The 22,026-nt window shown below is 39.5% G+C and overlaps 1 protein-coding gene across 1 annotated transcript; it reads right to left on the minus strand.

Moving 5' to 3' along the window:
- Positions 1–1,997: 1,997 nt before the first annotated feature.
- Positions 1,998–17,913, minus strand: LOC116926078 (tumor necrosis factor receptor superfamily member 16). The gene is made up of 6 exons (XM_045168155.1): positions 17,375–17,913; positions 11,553–12,270; positions 4,417–4,551; positions 3,683–4,051; positions 3,471–3,584; positions 1,998–3,359 (listed from the first exon to the last, which is right to left on the minus strand). Exons 1-6 carry the CDS (start codon positions 17,501–17,503, stop codon positions 3,079–3,081), a joined length of 1,746 nt encoding a protein of 581 aa, XP_045024090.1. The 5' UTR covers positions 17,504–17,913; the 3' UTR covers positions 1,998–3,078.
- Positions 17,914–22,026: the final 4,113 nt, after the last annotated feature.

Consider the following 22,026-nt stretch of genomic DNA (forward strand, 5'->3'; position numbering starts at 1 on the left):
GTAATCCCGACTTATTTTCAATAAACATAGAAATAGCTACACAATACATGATTTAAATCCAAAATCAACCGAGAATCATTAATGTTGACTTCGTTTTATCTTGGGATTTGTAGTTTATGAGTTTTTAAAATTTAAAGTGGTTGGCCTAAATAAGGGTTTTTATTCTGTGTTATTCAATGTCAGCTAAATGGATGAGTCAACTAATATTTTATTGAAATCAGCGATTAATTTTGGTTATAATTGACTAATTTTTATCGAATTTCAAGTCAAAATTTGAAGCTCGGTTTTTTTGGACAAAAAGTCGAACTTAAAATGTCGGGCTTAAATTCGAGCTCGTAATTTATATCGTTTTTTGCTAAACTAATAAATGACGAACTATGCTTTATTTCAGATTCGAAATCAAATGAGAATCATGAATAACTATTTTCTTTTTACATCAAACTTGAGGATTTTCAAATATAGGTAAAAAAACGGGAAGCATAGTTGGTGCGCCAGCACGTTACAGCGCTAGCGTGCTGCATCACACATTATTGGGTATATTTCAGATGCAGCTGATTTGACGAAAAAATGAATCGTTTTTTCCGAATCAGCATTAAATTTTGAGTATACTATGTGATTTTTAACGACTTCTAAGAGATTTCGGTTTTTTGCTGATTTTGACAAAAGTGGGAAGGCTATACCCTTCCCACTTTTTCATTTTTGCCCAAATTTTCAATTTTGCTTAAAATAGATGATTTCGATTCAAAATTGAATGAAAATCACGGAAATCAAGTTCATTTTCCGATTAGTTTTTTAGTTTTTGAACTAAACGTTAAAAAAAAATTAAAGTTGGTGCTCTAACAGGACTTTGTTTCCGTTTATTAAAAAAATGGCTGATTTAAAAAGAAAATCAATCACTAAATCGAAATCAGTGCTCAATTCTCATTATTTTGTGTGAATTTTACCGACTTCCAAGAGATTTCGGTTTATTGCTGATTTTGACAAAAGTGAGAAGGGTATAGCCTTCCCACTTTTTCATTTTTCGCAAAAATATAGAATTAGTTTAAAATAAACTATTTTAATTCAAAATTTAACAAGGATCACGAATATACGCTTTATTTTTACAAGGAGCTTGTGGTTTAAAAAATAATAGGGAAAAACGGGTTGACACGGTTGGTGCGCCAGTACGCTACGGCGCTTAAAATTCAAACCGATTTATTTTCAGTAACTATAGAAAATAGCTATACAATATTTACTTTGTTTGACTTTGTTTTATCTTGGGACTTGTAGTTTATGAGTTTTTTTTATTTAAAGTGGTTGGCCTAAAAAAGCGTTTATATTCTGTTTTATTCAATATTGGCTGAATGGATGGGAAATCTAATATTTTATTTGGAATCAGCAATTCCTTTTTTTTACAACAGATTAATTTTTATCGAACTCCAAGTCAAAATTTTAAGCTCGTTTTTTTTTTGTACCAAAAGTTGGGCTTAAAAGCCGTGCCTGTGTACCGTTTTTTTGTTAAAATCGAAGTATAGCAAACCGTGTACGTTTTAGATTCAAAATTGAAAGAGGAGGATAAAAATCAAGTTCGCTTTGACTTTGAATTTTCATTTTGTGAGTTATTCATGAGCATTTGAACCATCCATATTTTTGTCTTTCTTCTTTCTTCGTGCTCTTTCCGCTCTCTTTATTTTTTGTTCGATTTGCCCCAAGGACTGGACGTGCAGGTAAAAGTATGCACCTAACGATTTCCAGGTGTGGTGCAAATAATGGTATGTATCATGGAGCTGTTGCACTTTTAGTTGTTTCTTTCACATCGTTTTAACACCATCAAATGCGGGCATTATGTTGACCATTTCGGTTAGTCTTTTTTTTTCAGCAATCAGCTGTTGCAACATAACGGTTCTGACACCGGTCCCTTTTGTCTGTCTAGACCGTGAAATGCTATTTGTTCTATCCAATCAAAAGGAAGGACGAAAAATGTTTAAAAACAAATAATGAAAACAAGAAAAAATTCGTTTTCTTTTCAAGTAAAAATTCACAGGGGTGTTTTTATTCGAATCTGGCATGCAATATATCTGGCACAAACACAAACATTTTCTTTGAAGAAACAACACACGTCAATATCTATGTAAAAAAAAAAAAAGTATACAGGTATGCACATGTTATACAATTTGTTTAGGCATTACATTCAGATTTCTCTCTCGTTTTCTTTTTACTATGATACACACACATCGCGTACAGAAAAATATGTACAGGTCGGTTGTTATAAAATCGCATAAATCTTAATGACCTCAATTTTTTTCCTCATTCTACCTCTTTTTCCTCGTTTGCTTTTTCTTTCTCTCTCTCTCTCTCTCTCTTTTTTTGTTTGTTTTGTTTTTACTTTTACCGAATTTTACGATTTAATGACACGCTAACATTTGCATTATGTCGACCGTTAAAAAACGTCTTCGTTTACAGACGCGGAAAAAAGTTCTTCTTGCTTCCTTTCGATAATTCTAATACTCGGCGTGTGGGATTGGAGGGTGGGAACATATCCCGTTCAGAAGAGGAACAGGTGAAAAAGATCAGAACTAAAAAAAAAAAAAACTCTTTGATTTTAGATTTTTGCAGACAACGGCGAATTGCGGGGAACTGTTTGATAAAATCGAGAATCTACTTGATTTTCTCTTCCACATTTCGTAATATTAAAAAGAAATAAAAATGATGGTCTAAAATAGGTAGGGGTGATGATAATATCAGGAGTCTTCTGACGGTGGTTATCCTCGTTACGCTTTTGCCGAGGACGCAAAAATGAAGCAAACGTATGTACATTAATATTCAAAAAATGTTTGAGGCTCTAATTTAAAAAAAAACAAAAAAACAAACAACAGCAAAATGACTGCGCCGAGAGAAGTGGGTTCGAACGTAAGAAAAAGAACCGAAAACATGAGCAAAAACAAAATTTAAAAAAAGAAAAGATATACATTTTAAAAAATGCCATTGATATGTACAAGTCCATTTTCCGTAATCTATGTGCATATATAATAAGGTGGAGAAGATAGTGATGATATACATAGCGAACAACAGAAACAAACCACTAGGTGAACAACGAGATTAAACGACGCTGATTGGCTTGTAACAGCGTGTCGTCGTTCTCGGCAGGCTGTTAGACGGACGGGATTGTGAAGAGGTCGTCTGCTGATGATTCTCTTGGTTGATAGGCGGCAAGAGAAGCAGCGTGACGTCATGCCGACCAATGTTGCACAATGACGAGACCAAATTCTCGACCGTCGAATCCTCGCGTTTGGCCCAATCGCCGAACAGGTGTCTGGTCGGTCCCGTTTGTTTCTCCAGCGCTCGCTGTTCGAACGATGCGATACGGGTCGACGTGTAACCTGTTGAACCGAGAGAAAAACAACGACAGTTGAGGTTACGTGTCAGAGAAAGACAATAGGCCGTCAACATGAACACACAAAAAAACAACAACAAAAGATTGATGGACATACCGAGATCACGGGCTAGGGCTTTCCAGTCGTGATGGTCTCGGCGGGAATTCAACATGGCCTCCATTTCACGACGTTTGGCTGTGCAGATTTCTCTTAGACGAGTCTCTTGAGTAACTGATTAGAGCAACAGGAAATACAAACAGGTTAATTTAACGATCTAAACATTACAAATCGTAAGGAACCATTTGATGAATGGATAAGGTATAACTTACTCGGCTTGAGTTCGCGGCCGTAACCGTCGCTCCCGGGCGCAGCCATTCCGGCGTTGAATTCCGAATCAGATCCGCGAGAACCGCGTGAACCGCCTTCCGATCCGCCTTGTCCGTGCAAGGCTGGATGTTGCTGATGCAGCCGCCGACTGCTGGAACTGGGTGAGATCTCGCACTCGAATTTGTTGTGGCCTACAGTCGGCGATTTGGAGCCGCAAAATTCGTTGTTGGCCGCGTGATGGCCGGCCGTTCCGTTGAGCGGGACCGTCGCCGAGCTGCCGTGATGTCCTCTAGCGGGATCGTGAAAATGAGCTAATTTATTAGCAGCCTTCCTCAGACGCCATTGCTTCATCACGACGTAGATGAGAAGTCCTGCGAAGATAAAAGAATTTCATTTTAAATTCAGGTGTACATGACGGTGGTATGCGACACGAGGCTAGGGAAATGAGTTTCTTTTTTTTCTTTTTCAAAAGATTTTGCATCGTCATTTTTTTCTTTTTTGTCAGAAAAAAAAAAATAATTTATGAAAATGAAAGAGGCAGCATTTGTACGACCGACTGACACGCGCCAAATGCCGCCCTGTTAAATATGCATGATTCTCTTTTGGTCGAGTGCGTGAACATTTGTAATACAAAAATGGATCCTCTCCTTAAATTTTTTTTTTTTTTTCTGGATATAAATTTTTGCTGACAAAAGGGACGAGTAGAAATGGGGAAAAAAATATATATATTATTTACCGAGAACAATCGCTCCTAGTATGGCACAATAGACAGAGATGATGCCTTCATTGTTGTATTCTTCTTCCTGTTGGTGGACAACCGGATCTAAAGGTTTCGTGATGACTCGTCGGCTCGGATGTCCCATGTCTTTATCTGAAAGAAAGAAAGAAAAAGAAACGTGAATTTTCATCCTTTCGTTGACGTATGCATAAAGATAATGATAATTATGCAAGGCGCGGAAGTCCCGCGGAACAAAAAAAAAAAAAATAAATCATTGCGGGAAAAAGCCGACAATTTGGGAGATGATCCAACAGATATGTCGGCCAAAACGGTGTGTGTATATTTACACAAAAGTCAGTTGATTAACAATGCAAATGTTGGCGGCAGAGTGGAACTCTTGAGCGCGTGCGAGCAAACCTCTTAAAAAGAAAAAAAAGAAATAAATTCTCAGCATTTCCATTTGATGTTGGTGGGAGACCTCATCAAGGCTTCCGATTGGCTGGCGTTTTGATTCATAAAAATACTGGGGAGGGTATGTTTTGAATCAAATTTTAATTTCTCCTTTTTTTGTGTGTTTTTATCTTAAGATTTCGAGAAAAACAAAACCGCCGCTACGCATCTGGCGTTCGGTTCTGGTCTGTTGGACATTGGCGGTCTAAAAAAGCCGGAAGAATGTCCCGCCGCATCAAGGCATATGTGGAAAAACAAAACAAAGAAGAGAGACAGTTCGACTTCATAAATTTCCATTCTTTTCATTCACAATGGAATTTGGATCGAAGCCATTGTTCCCTTCTTCCGCCTGTTCTTTTACTTTTTCTTTTACAAGTGGATGACTAACGAAGGATGAGAATGAGCAGGGGTTAAAAAAAAAGAAAAACATTCCTCCGCCTTCCACCAATCCGCATGTCTCTCTCCCCTTTCTGTTTAACAAAAAAAAAAAAAGATGAAATCCGAGAAGTTCCATCACAAAAGGGAGGGGTCAGTGTCATTCTTTGGTTTCTTCTTCGACTTTTATTTTATTTTTTTTGGGTTCCAGCGTCCACTAGCATAACCTTTCGTTCACTAGACCACACCACTTGTCATGGCTTCGGCCAGAAACCACCTCCCCCTTCATTTCTTTTTTTTTTTTTCAAGTTTAAAACGTAAAATATTACAAGGACGACCCACTTGTCTTCTTTAAAAACTAATCTTTTCTCCCAACGTCTTTCCTTTTTTTTTTTGTTTCTGGGAAAATGCCGCCGTCGCAATTCGATATCCTTCATTTTCGTTTTACCGTCCCGACTTTTTGGTAGCATCAAGTTTTAAATTCCGCGCGTTTGATGAGTCCCCTCTCTCTCTCTCTCTCTCGGCTTGTAATATTTTCTTCTCAATTATCCTGTTTCTCTATTTAGGATCGAATGACGTGTGCACGCTCTTCCCCCCCTAATAACCCCCTCCGCTTTCTTAATGCCATCATATGTCCATGCGGCGGGTCTCTTTCTATTTCGAAATAAGAGAGGAAATGAAAGAGGACTCTGTGCGTGCGTATAATTGAATTGAATCATTTCCGCGCTGTACTCATCAAATGCTGGCGGCTTCTTTTAGGGCTTTAACCCGTTCACTGTTTAGTCCGTTGACAACCCCCTTTTGTGTGTGTGTGTGTGTGTGTGGCTTCTTTTTTTTTTTTTTGGATGGCGGCTACGAATGTAAAAATCCGATTTGAATTTCATTTGCATCTCAGGGCATTGCTGTTTTCGGTTCACTCAACTTGTCTTCAAATCTCAAAGTGAAGGGAGGACAGCAGGAGGGCCTTTGGCCAAGAGGCGAAATCTAAAGTCGGGGCCGTGTCACGCCGTGTTTCTTTTACCTGTGCGGTTTTATCGCCTTTCTTTCGTCTTCTTTTTTTTTCTTCTTTTCTTCTTGTGAATGAAAACGAATGCGGATCGCCTTTTAAAGAACAGTATTTCTTACTTTCCGCTAGAGTCATGGTAAGTTCCATTGTATCAACTAGGCGAGAAAGAAGAATTTTTCCTTTCACTTGGAAAAAAAAAATCTATTCACTCTGCATTGAAAGCAAAAATCCCGTCGATGACAAGAGTCTCAGTTTTGGAAGGTAAAAAAAAGGAACACACGCAGACAAGTGGGCGGGCTTTAACAGCTGTTTTTCTTTTGATTTTGCATCTGTTTAAAATGAAAAAAATACGCTGCGCGTTCTTTCCACACGGATTGAACGTCAAATGGCCACCCGTAGAAAAGAGAAAATTGGGGGATGAATCAACGGATCAGAAAACAAACAAACAAGAGAAACGAGACGAAGTAAAAAAAATAAAGTATAGATTGACTAATGGCTGGAAAGAAATTGTTCGGCCGAATGTGGATAACACGTACTATATACACGCAGCGTGTTTCTATTTTTCTATACGCAAGTGTACACACCTTAAGGTTCCAATCAGCTTTTTTTTGTGGGGACCTTGGTTGGTTTCACTGTTCAGTGGAGCAACAAGAGTTCCTCTCTCTTCGATCATCGTCTTCTCCATCAACCGCCATTGATTCAAAACACACACACACAAAAAAGAGATTCTTCCACCTCTCTCGTTTCTTTTACGTTCGTAGAAAAAGGAATGATGAGTGATCCGCCCTGGCGTCAGCTTGTCCCTTCCACCCGGAGAAGCAGCCCCCCCTCTTTCTTTTTCCAGCTCACCCTCAAAGATGGAAATAACATTCAAAAAAAAAGAAAAAGGGGCCAACAAGGAGGTGGGATCGTTTCATGATGAACTTTACTCCCACAAAGCTCATCGATATGCATAGAGACCACCATCATTGGGCTCTCCTTCATTATCTTTTGAAAGTACGATTAACACCGAATGCCTCGAAATCAAAAAATAAATCGCTATTAATTGACCTGTGCACATTTGTGAGTTAAAAACTGGGGACTGAATTATACAGCTGCCTCTTTGTTAATTTCCATTGAATCGTGTTTTCTTTAAACCTTTTCTTTTTCTTTCTGAGAAACATTTTCTTGCTCGGCTGAATATGTTGAATGCCCTTTAGGGGTTGCTGTATAAAAATTATACATAGCCGCCGAAGCCGCTGGTCTATACGAACAAGGCACCTGAACACCGATCATTGTGTGCGTGTTTCGTGTGTGCTATTATATCGAACCTCATCCATCTTGTTGACAGCTGCAGCCGTCAGAGTAGTTAGTATAGTTTTACCCTATAACGTAACTGGCGGAAAATGCAAACTACACATCCTTGATTTTTGTTTTCGGTAGACACGCCCACCAACATCAAACGAAAACAAAACAACAACAAAAAAATGTGAAACTTTGTCTTAAAGCCGCAACATTTTTTTTGCCCGGATGTCTCATTACATTTTACTGGCAGAGCCAATCAAAAAAATCAAAAAGGAAGGGACTTGTTTTTTTTTTTGTATAGTCCTCTTTTGCAATGCGTAATTCAGGTAGGGAACAGGCTGCGATGGTAGAGATATGCGTAATACACACATTTTAGGCGAAGAGATATTCCTTTTTGAGTTGAGTCCCTTAGTTTTTAAGCAAATGATATTTAGATTTATACATTTATTTTTTTTATTTATTTTTTTTTCCTTTTCTTTCTTTCTTTTTTTTTTTTCGGAATGAGAAGACGATCAATCCAAGTCGGGGTACACGGCAGCTTCTTACAGACGTATGTTTTCACACCCAATCGCTCGTAGCGAGTAATAGGTATAAAGCTTCTTTTCCTTAACCTTTTTGAATTTGGAAAGTAAAAGAAAAAAGAAACTAAACAAATGACGTTTAAAGTTGCTGCGTTTAAGAAGCTGCCACGGTGAAAGGTTGTCGGCAAAACAAAAAAAAAAAAGAAGAGGAAGAAAAAGAAAAACGAGCCGGAGAAAAAAAGAGCAACGTTTTCAGGTTATTGGAGAACACCAATAAAAAAAAATGGCAGACCGAATCTGATCTTTAATGGCCCTCCACCTTTTTTTTCCTCTTTTTTCTCTCTTGGGTTAGCACCTTAAAGGAAAAAAACTCTCGTTGCGTTAAGGGAGGGTGAGAAGTAAATGCCCTCATTTTCTTTTCCTATTCCTGCATACATTTTTCTTTCTTTCCCGACTACCATCTATCAAATCGAAACCTTTTTCCTCTATAGAATATTGTCCCATTCCTCCTTCCAAAAAAAAAAATGAAATATTCTCCTCCCCTTTTAAAAAAAAAATAACATTTTCGTTCCGGTTGAAAATTATAAGGTTCTCTCTTTTTATTTTTTTGGTTAGTGGGGATGCATTTTTTTATTCTCTTAAATAAAAAAAAATGGAGAACATTCTTCACTTGAATAGCTGTTCCATCATTTTGTTGCGCTCAAAAGAAGAAGAGGCCGCCCTTCAAAATAGCGACCACTAGTCTAGAAATTTGCAACAAAAAATCTCTTTTGCTCCCGTTGAAATCCCGTTGAAAACATAACTCAAAAAGCTTTTCTTTTAATTATTACTCTCGTGTATGTGTGCCTAATTTCGGCTTCCCTTCTGCGCCGAAACGTTACAGCTATACAGCATGTGGCGGCAATGAACGCGGGTCCCGCAAGCCAAAGAAAATTGGTGGGTTTTTCTAGCCGCTTCGAGGTGCGGTGAAGTCTTGTCGGCGCCTTCGCCCAAATGAATGCCCCCTTTTCTTCTTCTTTCTTTCTTATTCTTTTTCATCCACCATTTTTCTTGACTCTATCATTTGGAGGAGGAGTAGCTATATCTAGTGGAGGAAAGTTTTTTTCTTTTTTTTTGTTTAAAGATCGCCTTCAGCGTTTCTTATATAGAGGCAAAAAACGTGTAATATCAAATCATCATCTTGTCTCTCTCTCTCTTTTTCTTGTTTCGTTTTATTTTCTTCTCTTTCGATTCAAAACCTCGGGAAAAGCGGCAATGTTTCGCCTTTGGCCAACGTCATCACGACCGACGATTGATGTAAAGACTCGTTTAATTATTAGCTTCTCTGCGCCTTTCACGATGAATCAAAAGTCCAGTCGCTATTCATCAATCTGCTACCTTTTTAAATGCGATGCAATACATTTTGATCACAACTTGTTTTGTTCTATAAATGAAACAAAGCCTTCTTCCATTTCCGGTGGTGTTGCTCTAAATCGTTGAAGCTCTCGCCCACTTAACAGGGAAACATTTGTTACGATGTGTGTTCAATTTAGAGAGAAACACTTTCAGGGATTTAAAAAAATTTTTTTTTTGTGTGTGTTTTTGTTTGACGGAACAAAGTGGAAAGTAGAGTGGCCACTCGAAACTCTTGGATACCCGATCGCTCTCCTTTTTCTTTAAAAAAATAAAAAAATGTTACCGTGGAAGAGTGAACCGTGTTTGTTACATACCGTAACGGACTTCTTTTGTTTCCGTTCGTGGCCCTGTATTTTGATTGCTCCAACGAATTTTCTACGCGAAATCAACCCGTTAACCGTGAAACAAAATTTTGAGTGGACAAAGAATTTTTCCATTTGTTTTTTTTTGTTTGTTTTTTAACGACACGCATTTCTCCTTTGCACGTGCAAATTTCACGACTCAACAAAAAAAAATGCACGCGTGAGTGGGCGATCACCTTCCCCCAGCAGCAATCCTTCTATTCAAATCAGCTTTGACATAAGATTGGCTGCTTAACAAAACGATGGTATGATAAAGTTCCTCCATCTTCCCAGACCAAAAGACAGGTGAGAATTACGTGTAAAATACCACCCGATAAGTTTAAAAAAAAAATGACCTTTTCTTTTCTTAAGGACAAAGTTTCGCATCTAATGGCCTTTCGACATCCAAATACACTCCGGCAGTAGTTCTTTTAAAACAAAAACAAAAATCCGGCCCGGAAAAAATGCGGTTTTTCTCTCATCTGTTTACGTGCGTGTGATGTGCTATTCCCTAAAGTGTGTTTTACGTTAGGGTTGTAAGGAAAAGACGCACACAAGCCGCGCTAATCCGTTTCCATTGCGGCCGTTAAAGAGACGAGCTGCAACAGAGTGGCGAGTTACAGTCGTTTCGTTTGCGCTTGTCGTGAAAGAACGAACGCACGCACGAATGCACAACAACAACAAACCCGCATCGTAAAAAGAAAAAAGAGACGGCAACAACAAAAGAAATCCCCCCCCCCTTTTTTTTCGTGCACAAAGAAAGAAAAACAAATTCCGTAACTTATTTTTGTGAACCCTCCCCCCCCCCCACTCTACTCGCCCGAGTATTTTCACGGACGCATTCCGCCGGGATACACACACACACAACAAAAAATTGATATTCTCTGATGGAAACAAAACGAAAAAAAAAAAGAGAGAACCTTTTTGAATTTATAAAATAAACAACGAAAAGACAAGAAAAAATAAAATAAAAACAGAAAAAAGACAAAGATGATCAATGACATCGAAGAGCCTTTTTTTTTGTGTGTTGTCCAGATTGGTCGAGCAGAACACGACAGATCTCGTCAGCCATGACGATCACGTTCCATCACGAATCAAACATATTAGAATATATGCAAAGAGAAACATAAAAAAAAAAAAAATGGGTGGGGGGGCTACTAAATAAATATTTCTTTAAAAACACAGCCGGCGGGCTGGTCAATTAATATGCGTCATTCTTTGATGTCGCTCAACGAAGAGAACTCGTCTACTATAATCTTTTGACTACTACACTAGTAGTAGAATCGTAATAGTATAGTAAGAATATATAGCCTTGTTTCATATTATTGACAAGGAGAATGGAAGAAAAAGAAAGAAAAAAGAGAAGGGTCCAGAGAACGAATCAAAAACACAAAACAGGAATGGTTAGAGAAAAAGAAAGAAAAAAAAAGAGACGAATGACGACATGATGGATGTCATGGCGGATGCCATATCCAGATTTCTAGAACCCTCCCATGTCCGCACGTATTTTGTTTTTTTCCCCTTCTTTACTGTCGACTCGATTTCACATTTTCTTCACATCTGTAGAAAGATACGACCGTCTGTCTCTTTTTTTTTTTCTTTCTCGTTATTAATGTCAACATTTCTGATGAGACGGCCAGCAGCGAGATAACAGCACACACAAAAAATGCCTTTCTTTTTGGAATATTACAATCCCGATTAGGTCGAGTATCAATGACGAACAATCATCTGGCCAAGAACGAAACAAAACAAAACAAAAAGTTGAACGTAAAAAATTCCTACCTGCGCAGACAGTGTCCTGGATGGGCGTGCACTCGTTGAGCGTGACCTGATCGTCGCGGCAGACGGTGCAAACAGAACAGCCGTGAGTGGCGCTGAGAACGGAGCTGTACGTCGACGTGGGGCATTTGCGGCAGATCGTGTTGTGAGTAGAGGAACACGGACGAGCAGCGCCGTAGCCGTGCGGGCACAAGTCGCACGATTTGCAAGTCATGATCGGCTGTTGTTGACGGAACGAGGCTCCGTGCTTGTGCCGGGCGTGAAGAGGCAGCGTCGTCGCATCGTCGACGCCCTCGTCCGGTTGAGCCAATTCGTTGGTGATGACCGTTTGCTGATAGCTGATCTCCTGGTAATGATCGCGATCGCACTCGCACTCCGTGTCGTGAGTGGCGTTACATTCGCGCTTGACTCGACTATTGGGCGGGCACGTCCGGCACGCCCTACACGGCCAGTGACGGCTGGCCGAATCGCTGAATGTGGCGCCGCTCACGCACGGCTCGCACTTGGTCGCCATTTCTTCCACTGCTTCATCGTCTTCTTCTTCTTCTTCAGTTACGTTCTGATGAAGTTGGTGATCAATCGCTAACGGATTGGACCGGCCTCGTAACGTACAAAGTCGTGCGACGCCCGTACCAGCCGGGCATTCCGTGCAAAGGGCGGAAATATCCGTCCGGATAGATCCGTCTTGCGTTGGAGCAGCTCTCATTCCTTCGACCAAAGCCTGCAAAAAATTATTTTAAAAAAAACATTTGGAATGTATTTTTAAATTTCGCATTCACACACACGTGTAACGTTTGAAATAAATGCGCATTGTTTAAAAGGAACAAAAAAAAAACATGGAGGGAAAAAAATGTAACGTGGTTCTGAATTCAAGATGGAGAGGCTAATTTGTCGGCTAAGAAAAGAAGGCCGCCCTTTTGAACTTGAGGCTGTTTTGGCCTTTTGCTATAAGGCGGTGTTTTTTAATTCTTTTGGGGCTAAAAATCGAGCGGCCAAGACGAGCGCTTTTTTTTATTTTGGTATTCATTAAAAAAAAAAGGAGGAAAGTCGGAGAAAACAACATCCCAAATTGATAGCCGTTGCTTTGCGTACCTTTTTTTTTAACCCTCTTCGTTTAATTATCATCATCATAAAAAAAAAAAAATACGTAGACGAAATGGTTTGAAAAAAGAAACGGAGAGGACGGCCAACCTTTTGCCGACACACACATTCCCCCTCCTCCCCTTCAATTTGATGTGTGTATACTTATACAGCCGGCAAAAAAAGATTATTTATTTTTTTGTTAAATTTTATTTTGAGAGGAAAAATTGTTTACCCCAGTTGGGGAATTGATGTAAAACTAGTGTTTATACGCGTGTCTTGTATTTTTCGCACATCGTAGAAGAAGAAACGACATTGCTGTCTGTTTAGATCAGAGGCCAAAGTTTTAAAATTAGCTCAACACACACACCTTTTCACACCTTCTTATCCTCGTGTTATCAGCAGACGTTATACAAAGAGCCCATTTCCCTTTAAAACAAAATGGACGCCATTTTAACATCAGTGCGAAAAAAAACTGGGAATTACGCACATCAGCTGGGGCTGGCTACTGTTAACCCCGCAAGAGTTTGGGGACCAATTCTGTAGGGGGGAAGGGTGTCGTTTGTGCGGTTGTAGTAGTCATGCGGTCCTTTTGTAGAAAGTTGGCCGCTTGTTGGATGTCCGCCGACCTTTTTTTTTTTTTTCTTTTTTTGACATTGGAAAAAATCTGTTTTTATGAGACTCGGATGGGTTATAAAAATTTTGGAGGATGGAAGGCTTATATTGGCCCGCGCGGCTTCAGCTGGAATTTCTCGGAGGAGGTCGGCTAATAATTTTTTTTTTTCCTTTTCTCCAACGACTGCCAAGGGGCTGCCAAGTTTAAAAGTAGAAGACAGGAGGCAACAACAACAAAACACAAAAATTTTTCAAGGGGAAACACAACTAACCTACAAACACATACGCACCAGCAGCCGGAGAATGTTTTTTTTCTTTTGGGAAGGGGATATATTATAGCAGGACCCTCCCGCGCGCGTCCATCATAAAAATACGGCGGAAAACAAAACAAAATTTCTAGCAGCTAAGCAAAAAAAAAAATGGGGAACAAATGTATTTTTATATCTTATCTCATGTCCTCCTGCGCTCCTTATTGCAGCGCTGCCTCCTGTATGTGAATTTCGTTGTTACAAGAAAGACACTGGGAAAGCGGCAGCTATCTTGAAAATAGAGGGGGGGGGGACAACTATAAGAAACCTGTTTGTTTTTTTTTTCTTTCAAAAAATAAAACAAATGTTCGAATAATTTTTGATTTTGGAACGCATCCCGTTCTCGAATTTGTCAGCTGTTGGAAAGACGAGTCGCGCTGAGAGCGATGGAGGGTGGAAAAAAATGGCCGATATCATGGGCAAAATAAAAGAAAAAAGGAGGAAGAAGAAAAGGCCACACACAAAAAAAAACAAAAGGAAAAAAGAAACAAAAGAAAGTCTTATCTAAGAATCTGATGGCTGTTGTGATCGCATCAAAAAACCTGAACACCAGGTGCGCTCTTTCCGTCTCGGTTGCGCGATTCGCTACGACGAGCGGCAAAACACGAGAAGTTTTTCTTTAATGACACAAAACACCGTTCATTTGCATATAGACACACACCCAAAGGACTATATGCGAATCGAATAAAGAATTTATTTTTTTCAAATAAAAGGGCGGCTACATTTCAATTTTGCGCTTTTTTTAACGGAGTGCAGGTTGATTTTTTTATTCTTTAAAAAAAAGATGTTCGTTTTTAAAACATTTTTATTTTTCCAGATGGCGGCATCCGTTGCACTCCAATAATAGACTTGGCCCCCCTCCCACCCTTTACATGCAGACACTCATCTTTTTTTTTCCTTCTTCTTCTTCTTCGCTTCCGATGAAATGTTGAAGGGGGGGGGGGGGGTTGAAAAAAATATATATTTTTACGACTCCACCCGTTTCCTTCCAAGAAACTTTTTGTGGACGAATATATTTTCTCGGTCCCATAAAAAAAAAAAATGCATAGCGACTATCGAAAAATGGCACCAGGGTGTCAAAAAAATATCGCGCCCACAATCCCCCCACCCCCTTCATTTTGATTATTTCGGAGGACATTCAACGATGTTGTTGATAAGCTAAAAATATTCACCTTTTTTTTTTTCGAGAGAAGAGAGAGAGACAATAACAACGAATTCATCCCTTTTACATAAGTGGCGGTGGACCTAATTATCAGTGTCTGGCGGGGTCCCATTTGAACAGAAGACAAGTCGCAAGCTATCGACTATTTTCGCACTCACCTGCTGATTCTCTTCGCGACAGTCTTATGTTTCTCTTCCACGTTGTCCATCAATTTTTATTTTTGAAAAAAAGAAAAGAAAAAGAAAAAAAACACACATTTGGAATTGTTGGATCCCCCCCCCTCTTCCTTTTGTAACCCAAAAGGAAGAAAGAAAAACGAACGAACAGCTGAAGGTATTTTTATATCCATTAAGAAACAGAGAGAGACCGTGAAAGGCGTAAAAGCCAATCATCATCTTTCTCTTTTTCCGAGTCTTTTTCTTTCTCATTATATCGTCGGGAACCCCGGGAGAAGCGGGAATCGACTATTCAATAAAATAATGGTATAGAATTAAAAAGATGGAAGAAGAAAAAGAAGAAGAAAAAAAAAAAAGGGGAACAGCATCTCCAAAAAGAAGTTTTCCATATGGCATATTTTATATGGGGATGGATCGACACACAGACATTATTCATCTCTCTCTTCCTCTACTCTTTCTTTTGATGATGAAGGAACGAAAAGAGAGAACCCCAGACACTCTACCATCATCATCATTCCTCGCTCTCATTCGTCACAGACTGCTGGGCCTGCTGCTGGGATTTTCAGATTCTTTTAAATGTATAGAAAAAAAAAAAAAGAAAGAAATAAATATACATGCCCTTTTTCTTTTTAAAAAATAAAAGCGAGGGGGGGATAGAACTGATGTTTTCTAAATGATCCAATCACAATTCTTCTTTACATTTCTATCCAAAAAGATATGCCAATTGAGCGTAAAAAACACGTTGAATTTGTAATTCGCAATTCGCAGAAATGCGACTAACGCACACGAAAGCAAAATGCAAATAACGAGAACACAATCTTTCCCCCCCCCCCTTTTTGTTGTTAAATCTTGTGGAGAGGACACGCAAAAAAAAAAAAAAAGAACCCCTCCGAAAAAAGAATTCATTATTAATGTATGCACTCGAACAGCACAACATGCGTGTTTCAGTTTTCGTTTCATTATCGAACGCTCCAATGCCGACCATATTCAGCATTAGACCGAAAAGGAAGGCAAACGAGAAAAACAAAACCTCCCCGAATTCTGTTTGCTATTCGCGGGAAATCGTATTTTTTTTTTTTTATATTTCTAGTCAAACGTCCCGCGTGACTGCCGCTTTCTTTTCTTATATATTTGTTTAAATTCTTCAAAAGCCAGTTGTTCTTTCCTGCCCTCGCCTTGTTTCAATTTCTGTCCGAAAGTATCGGTGCCTATTTAGGGAGGACGCGGTGTGTAATTGCGGGATCAACCGAGATGTCTAACACGACAGACGGGAGAGATTGTATATACCTTCCTTGTTGTCATTCTTCTCTTTTTTTTTTTCTTACATCCTCCAATGTTTTGTAATTTAAACAACAACAACAACAAAAAATCCCCATTATCTTGTACAAAAAACTCGTCCCTCTTTTACATTTTTTTTGTTTTTTTATTTTTCGTGATTATTATCCGCCAACTGTAAAAAACGCCGATCCGTTACATTATCGCGGGTGGGCGAGCTAGCAACCAGCGTTGCCTAACAAACTTCCTTTAGAAAACGCGTTTCCTTCTTTGTTCAGGCGAGAGATTTTTTAAAAAGTTCAAATAGACCGCGTCCCCCCTCCCCCAAGTACACTTGATGACGTCGTCTGTATATAGAGGCTGCTATACATCACGTACCTTTATTATGCGACACACACACACACACACAAATCCCGCGTGCGTTTAAACGATAAGCGTGTAATTTAGGCGGCCCAAGAGGCCAACAAACATGGGGAAGGACCAGCCTCCTTTCCACCTGTAGTGTTTCACGACGCTCACAGTTATATAGCACGCCCTTATAGCTCTCAAGATAAGATTGGAAAAAAGAAAAAAGAAAAGAAAAATTCGTTCAAGGATTGGAGAAATCCCGCACGTCCCTTGGTCATCTTTTGAAGCGTCCCGCTATTTACTTTTGAAATACATAGATTACGTTCAAAACTATACACTGAATACATTTTCTGATTCGTGAAAAATGTACCAATCGACTACCGTGAACGTTTCCTTTCCCCCGTCTTCTTGTATATCGATGGAAATCTGGAACAATGTCACGGATTCTTTTGTGGCCTGCGGCAGACGGCGGCTACGTTAACGGACACGTTTTGTTGTTTTCAAAGGGCCTATATAGTGGATCGTGTTTGTACCGATGATCTGGCAACCTTTTCGTGAAATTTCGTGTGGATTCACATCGATCTTTAGTCGAAAGACAATGAACGCAAAGAACAAGAACAAACGAAATAGAAGGGAAGAAAGAAAAAAACGATGCGTAGCAGACGACCCTACCGTCCATTGTTTTTGTTCGGGTCGTGCAAAAGGCAGAAAAACAAAACTCGTTTCTTTTATCCGACTCTTTTATGTTTTTCATGCGCGTTCGGGAATTCGTGACACGTTCAAAAGAGGAATCATCGCGTTTCTTAGTTTTGTTTGGGAAGTGAACAATTCGAGCGTCAAACAAAAGAAATTGTGGCATACCGATAGGAAGAGAAAAGCCATCAAGCAGCGTGTGGCGTTTCCGGTCCTCATCATCCTAGAGGCGACGTCATTGACGGTCGATTCCTGCAGCCGACGTCCAGCATCGACGTTTTCCATCTTGTCGTCCATGTGATCAAGAGCTGTTCTTTTTGATTCTTTGCAAAAAGTGTTGGCGTTGGCCGCTATTTGATTTTTCAAATGTATCCCATGAGAGAAAAGCGTGTGCGTGCACAACAGTCGAGTTTGTTTATCGTTTGGCACAACAACACAAACACCGGCCGCACTAAGAATTGCAAACTTGCAGTTGTCGTTCGAACACGCACGCACAGAGTAAAACAAAAAACTCGTTGATAAAAAAATTCTTTGATATTGTTCTCTCCCCCAAAACAAAACACAGAAGAACTTGAAACAGGAGAAACGGGGACAAACACGTCCGTACTGGTCGGCAGCTAGACAAGCAACTGAACTTGACTGTTGGGCAAAAGGGACTGAAAAACAAGGCGGCGGCGGGCGGTGTTTCTCTCTCTCTGGCGGTATCCGCCACAAGTCTCTCTCTCTCTCTCTCCCTTTTCTTATATTCTTGGGGCCAGGGCTATGTGTGTGTGTATATATATGGCGGCACGACTCAAACACAAGGATAGGAGGCGAAGGGAGAGACCGACAGACGAGGGACTTTGGTCGGGTGGTGGGGTCCCTTTTTTTTCTCTCTCTCTTTCTCCTTGTGTTCCAAAGTTTTATTTTTTACTGAAATTGGCCCTAGGCAAAGGGGGAAAAAAAAAAAAATCGTGGCCGGCTGCTGGGCCATGCCGCGTTTCTTCTAAACACAGGGAAGAGCGTCGAATAAGCGACCAAGGCCGGAGAGAAGAGCATTAAAAAGAATCAGAAAAAAAAAAGAAAAAAAGAGAGTCTCTCTCTTTAAAACATTTTTCCTTCTTCTTTTTTTTTTTTGAACCAAAAATTGTAGAGGCCATCAAAGAAGGGGCTTGAAAAAGGGGAGGAGACGGGGCCCGGTTTGATGGGCTTAGAGGAATGAGCTGCTGCTATGGACAGTCGACACGGAAGAAGATTTCAACCAACAAGAAGGAACGACAAAGAGTTTTTCAAGTGTGCCAAACTGGAATGAATGAAGCACAAGTCTTTAATGTAAAAAAAAATCCCTTGGAGTTGTGTACCACTCACGGTGGCATCACGATAGCGACAGCGAACAACGATGGCAGTTTAGAAAACGAAACGTGATGAATAACTGATGAAATGTGAACGCGAGCTTTTATTCTCGGATATCAATGAGCGTTTTCAAAAGCGAAGAGAAACATCCACGAGCAGAGACGATTCGAGATTGCGATCTTGTTTTTTTTTTAAATATATATATTTTCAGATTTGTTTTGTTCTTTGTGTGGCTCAATCAAAATGAGTCGACTAACACACCCGACGATTGTGACCCTTGAGGCGCAACGCGGTTTCAAACACAAACGGATGGAAGTTGAAAAAGCGGCAAAAAAAAAAAAAGAGCCGAGTGCACCACACACAGAGAAAGAAGAAGAAGGCGGCCCGCCTCTGTGTCTCTCTTTCCTTTATAGTCTTCCTTTCGTCTGTCCTTTCATCCACTTTTCTCATTCACACCGACCTTCTCTTTTCTTTCTTTTTTTTCCTGCTGCTCAACTTCATTTTTTGTTTCGCCTTTCTGATTTTTCAATTTCTTTTCCCTTTATTTCTACCTGACAATCAAACGTTTGTCGTTTTTGAGACTTTCTACTCGAAGGGGGAAAAAAAAAGGCGATTGCATTTTGTTTCCTATAACACGACGAGAACCAGCGACGCCATTTCAATTAGACTCACGCGTCTCTGTGTTGGTTCACCGTCTGTCCCGAGAAAAAAACAAAAACAAAAAACCTTTTAACATGTTTGCCCTGTAATAATAATCATAATAATAAGAAAAATATATAAGCTTAGGTTAGATGGAAGTATATAGTTGACTATATATGCTTTAATAGACGGGCTATTGCACAAGGCGGCCGTTAAGATCGTTATCGATGCTGTTCTCGTTTTCTCCATGTCTGTTTGAGCAACGATGATGATAGAACGTTCATATCTGCCGCCGACTGATCATTTTATACGCTCGGCTTATTACAACATATGGCGGCGGCAAGTCACTCATTACAGTTTTATTTTCGAATACTGCCGACCGGATTTTTAGCCGCAAAACAAGTGAGTCTTTTTTTTATTTTTTTTTATTTTTCGATTGCGGTTGAATATCAGGACGGTCGGAGTAAAGTATCAAACGAGTGAAACAGAGATGTGTATAAGAGATGTCCGGGGTGTATAAGATGTACGCCAAAAAGGGAACTGCCGCTCACGCTGAGCCGAACATGGCGGCACGCAGAGAGGCAGCACAGCTCATCAAACAAGCACACAAACATCTTGTTGTTGTGTCAAACGATTCGGAAATAGATACATCACATCAAAAACGAGCCATCTCTTTTTCTCTCGTGTAAATAGAGACATTCAACTATAAGCGTCGTTTCAAAACTGATCGTTTGGCCGATTTCCCGCTACTTTTCCATTTGATGGTTTGACATTCGAGGAGAAATGCTCGTCATACACGACACGTCACATTCACCATTTTTTTTTTTTTTGCATTACACAAATACCGTATAGATATGTGACGTGGCAATTTGACCATTTTTCACCGTGTGTCACTCACCATTTCTCGTGTGTGTGTTTTATTATTTAGCTGAAAGGCAGCTCCTTTGTGTAATAGTCAGATGTATATAGGCTCTCTCTATAGGTCTTGCACACCTTTTCGAATGAAGGTGTCAGCTTTAGCAACGGATTACCAAAGAACTTTACACCACACAACGAAAATTTGAAAAAAAGACGCAGAAAAAAGCTTTGGCGGTTGTCGCTTTCGTCACATTTCCATGTTTTTTGACGCTCCCTTTTTTTATTTTACCTTTCTGAAGAAAAAAAATGTTTAATGTAGACTATCCATTATATATAATTTTTCTTTTTGTCTTTTTATTTTTTGGGTTTGACTGCGTTCAACATCCGCACCGAATTTATTATTATTACAGGGGGGGGGGTTTATATCGTCAACTTCAGGCCAATAAAAAAAAAAGTCATCATCAGCTGCTTTTTTTTATTATTATTATGAACAATATCACGAAAGAAAAAAAAAGGGGATGCGTCATACCGGCGGCAATAAGTTTATAACGTCGGTCAGTCAACGCCGCTGTTTCGCCATTGCCGCCTATACCTTATTTTTTTCAAAAAAGAATTTGAAGGTTAAGGCAAAGTGTTGGGTTTAAAAAGGAAAAAAAAAATGTAACCAAATAGCCCCCATCATCTAAATAGCGGCTACTTAACCATTTTTCGGCGTGATTGAACGCTTTGTTGTTGTTCTTGAGCAAAACCGATCATGTTGAACGAAATGGACGCGCTCGAGTTGGCGGATAATATTAAGAAAAGCTTTCCAAAAAATCCGACGACCGTGACTGCACCAAGAACGAAAGACAAAGTTGAGATTAAAGATTTCAAACATTTTTCATGAAAAATAAAAATCCGACGATTATCTTTGCGTCTGTAAAAGTGGGCACGTCTATATGCTGGCCTCTCACTCTCTTAAAAGCTAATGCAATGTTTGCATGAGAGGCAACAAGTTCTATGTAATTATGAAGTTATACAACACGCGGCGCTTCAAGAGAAATTCCCCCCCTTTTTCGATGGGGCGTGTATTTTATGTAGGCCAACGAAAATTTGTTTTTATCATCAAACTTTAAATTTTTATTTAATACAAAACAAAACAACACTGGGGTCATAATTTCTCCATTTCTTTATTGCATCTCGAATTTCTTTTCTCTTTTTCCATGCACTCGCCGAATCAACACATTCGAGTCAGAAGTCAAAATCTATCGAGACTGTGACGAATCGCGGTAGGTTGAAAGTATAACTCAAAAAACAAAAAAACAGAAACGCTTTTTTTTTTTCTCTTGTTTTCTTCTTTGCTCGACCCGTCACGAATTTGAGCGGTGAAAAAAAAAAAAAGTAATAAGAAATGAAAGGTACTAGGTAGAAATATGTATATAATCACAAAGCCCCGAAAGAAAATAAGAGAAAGGTACAAAAGAAGAAGAAAAAGGTTATACCAAAAAAAATAAAAAGAACAGGTAAAAAAAAAACAAGAAGAGGATCGAGACCTGAGGTGGTACGAGCATATGCAAGTGCAACGAAACCCCCTACTTATTATATAGAACCGCTCAGCGTGAGAGGCGGAGGGTGTGAAGACTAGAACGGCGCTTTTAATACACACACGCATTTCTTTTTTTTTTAACATTTGAAAAAAAACATTTTTTTTTTTTACCTTTCTATCGGTTAATTAGGATTGGAATGTTTTCAGCCGCTGGCTTTCTTTGCGCGTATACCTGAGTTAGAGTGTACTCTATACTTATTATTATTCCGTTCTCTTTCAGATTTCTTTGTAAACCGCCCAGCAGGTAACCCCCACACACCTTTAAGCTGGCCAGAAATATACGAAAGAAACTTATGTGCCGATGAAAACACGAAAGCCTCGACTCGATCGTGTGTCGAGCTTGATTAGAAAGACCTCCATCATCGATTTTTCCTGTTTAAAAACATTTCATTTTGGTGATGAGGCT

The sequence above is a fragment of the Daphnia magna genome, linkage group LG1 (genome assembly GCF_020631705.1).
Source record: "Daphnia magna isolate NIES linkage group LG1, ASM2063170v1.1, whole genome shotgun sequence".
Taxonomy (NCBI): domain Eukaryota; kingdom Metazoa; phylum Arthropoda; class Branchiopoda; order Diplostraca; family Daphniidae; genus Daphnia; species Daphnia magna.

Excerpts from the sequence above, each read along its gene's own strand:
- LOC116926078 (XM_045168155.1), bottom strand. The coding sequence starts at position 17,503 with ATGGACGACAAGATGGAAAACGTCGATGCTGGACGTCGGCTGCAGGAA. Across the intron at positions 4,052-4,416 it reads ACTAGGAGCGATTGTTCTCG|GACTTCTCATCTACGTCGTG; the intron begins GTAAATAATATA and ends TTATCTTCGCAG. Across the intron at positions 3,360-3,470 it reads AGCCCTAGCCCGTGATCTCG|GTTACACGTCGACCCGTATC; the intron begins GTATGTCCATCA and ends TCGGTTCAACAG.